The sequence below is a fragment of the Arachis ipaensis genome, chromosome B01, assembly GCF_000816755.2.
Source record: "Arachis ipaensis cultivar K30076 chromosome B01, Araip1.1, whole genome shotgun sequence".
Taxonomy (NCBI): Eukaryota; Viridiplantae; Streptophyta; class Magnoliopsida; order Fabales; family Fabaceae; genus Arachis; species Arachis ipaensis.
In genome coordinates this window covers 129,834,800-129,844,859 of record NC_029785.2, presented here as the reverse complement: position 1 = coordinate 129,844,859, position 10,060 = coordinate 129,834,800, and the positions used below count along the sequence as shown (strand labels likewise).

General features: G+C 38.1%; 2 protein-coding genes and 1 long non-coding RNA gene across 3 annotated transcripts in view; 2 read left to right on the top strand and 1 right to left on the bottom strand.

The window, feature by feature from the left end:
• LOC107614129 lies at positions 1,002-1,640 on the top strand. Its single transcript, XM_016316356.1, has one exon. It carries the CDS (start codon positions 1,002-1,004, stop codon positions 1,638-1,640), a length of 639 nt encoding a protein of 212 aa, XP_016171842.1.
• Positions 6,942-9,570, bottom strand: LOC110263517. Its single transcript, XR_002349312.1, has 2 exons — positions 9,402-9,570; positions 6,942-7,250 (listed from the first exon to the last, which is right to left on the bottom strand). It is a non-coding gene; the product is annotated as an uncharacterized LOC110263517 (long non-coding RNA).
• The window catches only part of LOC107638466 (cullin-1), a 2,951-nt gene continuing 2,839 nt past the window's right edge, over positions 9,949-10,060 (top strand). Inside the window, exon 1 of the mRNA XM_016341763.2 lies at positions 9,949-10,060. The gene's annotated coding sequence lies outside the window, so the exon portion shown is untranslated.

Sequence of the window (10,060 nt, the reverse complement as noted above, 5' to 3'; positions counted from 1 at the left end):
AATCAATATTTTAAGGTTTAATTATTCTGTAAGTCTTTATAGTTTTATCAGATTTTTAATTAAGTTTTTATATTTTTTTTTTAGATTTTTTAGATAAACGTCTAAAAAACATTAGTGAAGTGAAAATTTACTTATTTATCTATATTCTACATTTATAATTTTCACTTTTCACCTCATCAATCTTTATAGTTTTATCAGATTTTTAATTAAGTTTTTATATTTTTTTAATAAAATTTTTAGATAAACGTCTAAAAAACATTAGTGAAGTGAAAATTTACTTATTTATCTATATTCTACATTTATAATTTTCACTTTCACTGTTTTTCACCTCATCCACTATCTTCTTACTCTTTTCCTTTGTTATCACCCTCCCTTTACCAATAAATTTCATTTCTATTATTATTGTAAAATTTTTGTCATAATCAACACAAATTCAAAAATTAGCATGATCAAAATCAAAATTTTTACCATAACATAATCAATTAATTACAAACAAAACACATAGTCAGAATTTATAGTCAAAATTTTTTAACACAATAACAGAAATGAAAGTAAAAACAGAATGAAATAGAAGCTGAAGCAAAAGTAGATTTAAACAGAAAAACGAAGTAGAACAGAGATCGAATTTGAGGCGGCGAGCAATGGACACCGACAATGGATGGGAAAGGAGAAACTTGTCGGCAACTGTTAGGAGTAGCCTATAGGCAGTTAGTAGTTAGTGGCTTGGCACCAGTTCTATTATCTGAGCTGTCAATCAGTTAGGAATGTGGTTAGGAATATAGTGAGCTGGCATCAGTTTGTTATAGCTTTCACTATGCATAAATAGCAGATCACAGCTCAGTTTAGAAATCACTTCTGTAACTCTAATTTCTAGAACTCTTTCTCAAATTTTGGAATTCTTTATGACTCTCACAACACTCTAACATCTTCTTCTACTTCGTTCTGCTTTTCATCTGGTTCTCTGATACCTTTCATCGTATCAGAGCATCCGGTTCTGATCCATGGCCGACACCAGTGTCACCGTCACTTCCGCAGTAGCCTCCGCAACAACAACAAACAACGCAGTTCGCACATCTATCAACACTGTAGCCTTGAAGCTAGATGAGAATAATTTCACTACATGGAAGCGCCAAGCCCTTGCGTTCATCAAATCCAATGGTCTCAAGGATCACCTAAACCAGAAGAAAATTCCATGCCGATACGCCTCTGAAGAAGATAGAATTGCAGATAATGAAACGCAAGAATTTCTGGAATGGGAGCAAGACGATCAATTTCTGATTTCGTGGTTCTTTGTATCAATTGATCCAGCCTTTTCGAGTCAAGTAACAAACTGTGAGTATGCGTGTGAAATTTGGAATAACCTAGAGGAGTATTTTGCAAAAAGGTTGAAGTGGAAGGTGAAACAACTAAAGGCACAAATCAAAACTGTGAAACTACAAGGATCTACAACCAAATACATGTCTAGGCTCAAGAAAATCACAAACGCTCTCTCTACCCTAGGATCACCACTTTCCAGTGAAGAATTTGTGGATGCAGTTACTCAGGGACTCAACGAAGACTATAGCACATTTATCATGATGATCTCAGCCAGAGCTAAAAGTGTCACTGAAAGCGAAGTTGAAGCTCAACTCCTAAGCTAAGAAGAACTGGTCGAGAGGTTCAAGAAAATAGAACAATCCAGGTCAACCTAACTCAAGGAGGAGAAAGTCACTCACAAGTAAGATCTCAACACTATCAGCATAAAGATCAGTCACCAATATCGTACAACAGTCAATACAACAATTCACAATCCTACACCAACAGCTACAATCAAGGTAGAGGTCAACCCTTTCAATCCAGAGGAAGATTCAGAGGTAGAGGATCCTATAGAGGTGGCAGATCTGGTTTTCAACATAACAGAATGGTGTGTCAGCTCTATGGACGGCCTAGTCACACGGTGTGGGAGTGCTATCACCGCTTCAATGAAAACTATCAAACTCCAAATGTTGCAGCCACAGTCACACATCTGGCACCTCCTTCAACTACAATTCTTCAACCCCAGCCACCACCGCAGGCTACGGCACTACTAGTTGCAGCGCCACCTTCCACTCCATTGACAGACAAGGCCTGGTACCTAGATACGTGGGCTTCTCACCACCTAACCTTCGATGGAAACAATCTGATCACAGGCTCAGAGTATGAGGGTACAAATTAAGTATTCACAGGTAATGGCCAAGGTATGAACATTTTTAATATTGGCAAAACTACTCTAATTTCAGCCTCAAATCCTCATTCCTACTTTAAACTGCTCAATCTACTTCATGTTCCTTCAATCTCCAAAAATCTCATTAGTGTAGCCAAATTTGCCTTTGACAACCAAGTCTTCTTTGAATTCTGGCCATTTAACTACTTTGTGAAATTCCAGGAGACCAGGGAGACGCTTCTCAAAGGCTCTCTTAGACAAGGGTTATATCAATTTGATGATATTAAAGTCATGGCCAAAGCCACTCAAAATAACCCTACACCAAAACCTAGTACCACGAACCACATCAATAAACCTACTGCACATAAACTCAATCATTTAGCCTCTGCCAACTACAATACCATACACAACTCTACCTCAAAGTCAGAACCATGAATGGAAAAATTCATGAAAACTAATGCTGTTTCTGCTGACAAGACTCATGCTACTTACACCACTGAAGTTTGTCCAACTACTGTGAATATTATGACTGAAAAGCCTGCAAGCCACTTAGGACCAGTTGAGGGTACTTCTAGAGTAAAACCAGTGTCTGTATTTGATGTTTGGCATAGAAAGCTAGGACATCTAGCCACACACATTGTACACAAAGTAATGAAATTGTGTAATATTGCTAGTAATGAATTCAATAAAAATGGTCCTCTTTCAATCATAAAAAATCTCTGTAGTGCATGCTATCATGGAAAACACCACAATTGACCTTTTTCTGATTTAACAACAACTTACTCTCAGCCTCTAGAACTAGTATTCTCAAATATTTGGGGACCAGCCCCCATGATCAGCAGTTCAGGATTCATATATTACATTATTTTCATTGATGCAGCAACAAAGTACTCATGCATTTATCTTTTGCATAACAAGGTGCAAGCACATCATGCCTTTTTGCAATATCAATTGCTCTTTGAAAATAAAACAGGTTGTAAAATCAAAATACTACAGACAAATAATGGAAAAGAGTACACCTCTCATACCTTCACAAAGACACTGATGTAACATGGGACTGTACATAGAATGAGCTGTCCCTACACTCATGAGCAAAACGGGAGCGCTGAACAAAAGCATAGACATATAATAGAGATGGGTCTCACTCTCCTATCCCAGGCCTCAATGCCGCTAAAATTTTGGGATGAAGCCCTTCTTACAGCCACTCACATCATAAACTGACTGCCCTCACCTGTTACTCACCAAAAATTACCGTATGAGCTTATAAACAAATAACTACCTGACTATACAGCTCTTAAGACCTTTGGCTGCTCCTGCTATCCCCAGCTAAGACACTATCAGCCCCACAAGTTTGCTTTTAAGACCTCAAAGTGCTTATTCCTTGGCTACTCACCCTTCCAGACATGTGCTATTTGACGAGACTGGATTCCCCTTCCCTGTCCTATTTTCAAACTTTACCAATAACCAAAGCCCTATCTGTGCTGTACCACATCAGCCCCACACCATATCAACCCAGTTCTCTAGACCTGCTCCACACCCAACAGCCCCTACCCTTCAGCTCATAGCGCAGCAGCCTCAACCCAGCACCATTTCCCTTCCTTCACACCCGCCCTGTTCCAACCCAGCAGCTAGTGCACCCTCACCAACTCCCCCTTCCAACTCTCACACCTTAGAGCACACAACCAATACTACTAATGTTGATCCTTGTTCATTATCTAATAATACAGATATTTGCTCTTCTACTACTGTGTTTCCCTCTTGTTCTGATGCAGGGTTAACTGAGACAAATTATCAGTCAGCACTGGCACCCACTCAGACGCACCCCATGATCACTAGGTCACGTGCAGGTATCTTCAAGCCAAAAGTGTATTATCTTCAACTCCAGAGTTCTTTACTGGACCTCACAGAGACTGAACCTGCCACAGTTGCTCAAGCACTATCCTCACCACACTGGAAGGCTGCCATGGATGAGGAATTTGGTGTGTTGATGAAGAACAATACCCGGCGATTGGTCACTGAGACTGCTGACACAAAAATATTTGGGTGCAAATGGGTATTTCGGGTCAAACGGTAGGCTGATGAAAAGGTGCAAAAGTACAAGGCAAGGTTAGTTGCAAAGGGTTTTCATCAGAGAGAAGGATTGGACTATGATCAGGTGTTCAACCCAGTAGCTAAACCTGCTACTGTACGGACAGTTCTCGCAGTTGTAATGACAAAGGGCTGGAAGGTCCAGCAGTTTGACTTTAACAATGCATTCCTCAATGGGGACTTGCATGAGACAGTCTATATGGTGCAGCCAGAAGGCTATGAGCACGGGTCTAGTGTTGTATGTAAACTAGAGAAGGCGCTCTATGGGCTGATACAAGCCCCACAAGCCTGGTACCTCAAGCTCAGCAGCACCCTATTCAGCTTTGGGTTCACCAGTACAACCTCGGATCCATGTCTCTTTGTGCGTTCCTGCTCGATGTCCACCATTTATCTCTTGGCCTATGTAGATGACATTCTCGTCACGGGCACCAGCGCCACTGAAATTGAAAGCTTAATTTAACAATTGCATGCGATATTCACCCTCAAAGATCTAGGAGAAATGAGCTTATTTCTCGAGGTTGAAGTGGTCAGGAACTCGCCAGATTTCCTTCTTCTCAAATAGTCCAAATACATCAAAGAGCTTCCAGGAAGAGCCAACATGCCAGATGCCAAACCAGTGTCGACTCCTATGCTCAGCAGTCCCAAGCTCACAACAAGCATGTGATCTCCCTTCGAAAATCCCTCATTATACAGATCTGTGATAGGGGGCTTCAGTATACTACCATTACCAGACCTGAGATTGCTTATTCTGTCAGCAAGGTGTCCCAATACATGCAAGCTCTATCAGATCTGCACTGGAAAGCAGTTAAGCAGATTCTTCGCTACCTGGCCGGGACAATTGATCTAGGGTTACAGATCCACAAGAGCGACACCCTAAGAATCATGGCTTTCAGTGATTCTGACTGGGCCACAGACACTGATGATCGCAAGTCTGTATCAGGATACTGTGTTTTTCTTGGCCCGAATTTAGTTACCTGGTCGAGTAGGAAGCAACAAACAGTCTCAAGGTCTAGCACGGAGGCTGAATTTTAGGCGTTAGCTAATGCTATGATAGACACAATTTGGTTGCAAAAGTTACTACTAGAGATGCGCTTACCACCTGGCCTAGTACCCACAATGTTCTGTGACAACCAAAGCACAGTACTAATGACCCGAAATCCAGTTCTCCACAGTCGATCAAAACATTTTGAGATAGATCTACACTTTGTACAGAATAGAGTAGTGCAGCAACTAGCTCATGTAGTTCACATACCCTCACAAGATCAGCTTGCGGATATACTGACTAAGCCACCGTCGCAGGCAGCTTTCCACAATCTCAGGCCAAAGCTTCGAGTTTCCACAGACACACCAAGACCTCCCATAAGTTCAAGGGAGGATTTCAGTGAGGCTATACCAGGGAAGCAGCACCCCTCAGGTTAAGGGAGGATGTTAGGAGTAGCCTATAGGCAGTTAGTAGTTAGTGGCTTGGCACCAGTTCTGTTATCTGAGCTGTCAATCAGTTAGGAATGTGGTTAGGAATATGGTGAGGTGGCATCAGTTTGTTACAGCCCTCACTATGCATAAATAGCAGATCACAGCTCAATTTAGAAATCACTTATGTAACTCTAATTTCTAGAACTCTCTTTTAAATTCTGGAATTCTCTATGACTCTCACAACACTCTAACATCTTCTTCTACTTCATTCTGCTTTTCATCTGGTTCTCTGATACCTTTCAGCAACAACAAATCATATTAAAAAAATCATCAACAAAATTACAGTCAACAATTCCTTATCAAAAATCAACAATTCAATCATACAAATTCCAAATACCAGGGAAGCAGCACCCCTCAGGTTAAGGAAGGATGTTAGGAATAGCCTATAGGCAGTTAGTAGTTAGTGACTTGGCATAGTTCTATTATCTGAGCTGTCAATCAGTTAGGAATGTGGTTAGGAATATGGTGAGGTGGCATCAGTTTGTTACAGCCCTCACTATGCATAAATAGCATATCACAGCTCAGTTTAGATATCACTTATGTAACTCTAATTTCTAGAACTCTCTTTCAAATTCTGGAATTCTCTATGACTCTCACAACACTCTAACATCTTCTTTTAGTTCATTATGCTTTTCATCTGGTTCTCTGATACCTTTCAGCAACAACAAATCATATTAAAAAAATCATCAACAAAATTACAGTCAACAATTCCTTATCAAAAATCAACAATTCAATCATACAAATTCCAAATTCCAAGTTCAGTAACAAAATCATGACAAATTTAAATCACAAACAACAATTCTAGATCTGCAATGAACTTCTAATTCAGGAACCAACTACCACATATCTGTATAAAGAAGACGACGACGTGCACAGCAGTAGAACCACCCAATGCGACGATGGCGCGCGATGCACGACCAAAAACGATGCCGATGACGACGTTGTTGTGAAGGGGAAGGTGGAGACGAAGGTGCGCAAGATGGCTGGTGCGGCGATTGCAAGCGGCATCAATGAAGATGCCTATGCAGAGGAAGCGGGTCAAAGAGCAAAAAGAACAGGTCCATATTCAGTTTCAAACGACCAAAAATATATTAAAAAAAAGAAGAATGGCAGAAGCCATTGCACAAGCACAAGCGAGTACCCTTTCTTTACTGTTTTTCTTTTTCATTCCATTTTGCCGACAAGAAAATGAACCCTCACTTTTCACCTTCTTTGGCTTCCATCCAAATACAATCCTTTCTTCTTCTTTGAACAAACCATCCCAATTGAACTTCACCTAAATCATTCAAGTAATAAACAGAATCGCTTTCGAAAGATGCCGAAATTAACGTACAACGCTCGTAACAAAGAATTCAATGATGACACAGAGTAAAAGCTTCATTACAAGTCTGAGTGGGATTGCTACAGCCTCGCGACGGTGGAGGGCGGAACAGTGACATTAACCACAGAGGGCTGAACAATGATGGAGGAGAAGAAGAAGCACTACTCAGTACTAAGAGAAGAATCCCTGTAGAAGTATTGAAGATTGAAATGAAAAGGATAATTTTGAAATTTAAAAAATATTTTAGGTGTCTTCAATTAGGTTTAGAATCCTTAACTTTAGAATATTTCATTTTTTAATAGAATATTCTGTTATTTTAGACATTTTTGTAATGATAAGAACTTAATTAAAAAAATTAAATAGTATAGGAATCCAATTAAAAAGAAAAAAAAGTATAGAAACCTAACTAAAAATTTAGTGAAACTATAAGAATTTACAAAATAATTAAACCATATTTTAATTAAAGTTCACATAATTAACAAGCTACCAAACTATACCGCAACTGGTATACTTAATTTTTTTTTACGATATTTTTTAACTTGACAGTCAAAAATTAATATGCCTTGATATTGAACTTCGTTTAAATACTTATTAGTTATTCCTTGGTTAGTCATTACTAATTTTTATTACTTTTTTTTTCTGTAGGTTTTCCAAGTCCCATGATTATTGGATACATACATAAATGCCGAATAGAAAGGGCACAAAAGTCTCTACCTTTTTTGGTATTAGTCTCTTTACTTTTATTTGTATATCAATTATGCGAACCATTTAACCAAAAGGTCCACGTCCAAAAAAAAAAAAAAACACCAAAAGGTCACTAATAAAAATCAATAATAATAAATATGTTTGAAGACATTTTGGGCTTTTGAAATAAAATGACCTAGGGTATTAGACAACTTAAATCTTGAAGGTTTATAGTAAGGCCCATACTCACCATCAATATTTTTATCTTCATAAAACACACACACACACACAAAACGTTAGTGTTTGCACTTTGCACCGACAAGCTGAATCCTTTCTGGTAGGGGTGCACAGACCCGGCCCGGCCCGAAGGCCCGGCCCGGTCTCGAACACTTTAAAGACTAATTTGGTGTGATTTCATCGGGTTTAGGGTCGGGTACGGGTCTCAAAAATAGACTCGTTCATTATTTCGGGTCGGGTCCGGGCCATAGCTCGGGTCCCTCGAAGTCGGCCCGGTGGTCCGGTCATCATACACAATTAATATTTTGTGTTATTAGTGATGGATCATGACTATTCTTATGTGGAATTTAAGTATTGTAAACCTTAATATTTTGTGTTATTAGTCATTATAAGACTATAAATTAATGTTTTATATTTAGAATGCATAAGACTTTAGACTAATACATAAGATTGTGTTATTTGTATTGATTTAAATATTTGGTATTATTAGACAATATCAGTATTGATTGTGGTTATGCTTTAGTATTGATTGTGGTTATGCTTTAATTTTAAAGAAGGGTTGGTTCTTGTTATATTTTTTTAAGTGAATTTTACCATGTTAACTAATGGTTGGAGTCTTGGAAATTTGGATATTTTTACATGCTAGCTTACAAGAAGGTATCAACGTAATGTAATGTTAACGGCCCGGTTTTCACCCGGTTTTTACCCGGTATAATTATGGCCTGAAAGTGTATTGGTTTCATTGGGTCTAGGGCCGGGTTCGGGTCTAATAAATAGACTCGGTGTATATTTCGGGTCGGGTCTGGGTCACATCAAACCCGGCTTCACCCGGCCCATGTGCATCCCTACTTTCCGGGAAGAAATGTTATGAAATTTTACCAAAAAAGAAAAAGAAGAAATGTTATGAATTACTGATGATGGAGAACACCAACAACTTTTATGTCATCACTCATACTATAAGTTTACAGGAGTTATTGATACATCTTTAAACCCTCATTCTTTAGTAAAAAAAAAATTGTACATTTTATTAGTTAAATAAATTTTAATTTTTTTATTTTATTATGTTATATTAAAATCATTAAAAAATTCAAAAGAACAACTCGTTAATCCGGTTAATTATATGCTTAAAAAAAGCAAAATTTAAAATTATCTTTTAAAGAGTGTTGTATTCTCTATGTTATCTTCTACCATGTTAAAAAAAGCAAAATTTAAAATTATCTTTTCAAGATTCTTTTACATACCTCATATCATGGCCCTTCTCATAACACACCATGCAATCCACTTCTCACAAAGAAATAGCACACACAAAGTTAAATGGCATGTTTCATACTCATATTAACACCTATATGTGCTATGATGATTTTTGTATTTCATTTTTGGGAAAAAAACTACGATTACAACAAAAAAAAAACGCACCTTTGGCTTGAGAATGTAGGAATGAAGATGCGGTGGAGCTGTCCCAAAGATGCTGAAGCTGCTGCAGCAATGCTGACGGCGTTAGGAAGCTACGGCGTCGCTGTTGAAGATGATGCAGAAACAGGGAAGATGGAGATAGAGATACGTGCTTTCCTTTTCAGATTAGGGATTTTGATTTGTTTTGAATGAAAGAGTATATATGTAATTTTACACATTTTTATACTTCCATTTCAGTTTTTTTCGCAAGTTTGGGCAAAAAATTTTTAAGTGGGCCCTACGTAGGTTTTTTTATTTTCCATTCAAGTTCCCTGCTAATCCAAACAGGGGAAAAACAAGTTTTCCACTCATTTTCATCTTTTCCCTTTTCTTTCCTCACAAGTTCCATTATACCAAACAAAGTGTTATTGTTGTTAAAATATTTTGTAACACTTCAAAGTTTTGCTAGGACTAATTCTTTAGCACCCCAGAAAAAAAATAAACGAACATATTTATTTAGAATTTTCAAACATGGCGGCTAAGAAATTATTGAGCGTAGATATTTCCTTGCAATATATGGTATGTAGAATGTAGATGTAAATCAGAGAGTTTAGTCAACTCTTAATATTTATTTCTCTAACCAAAGTCAAAATGAACGGTCATCATCTCCTTTTGCACTCGAC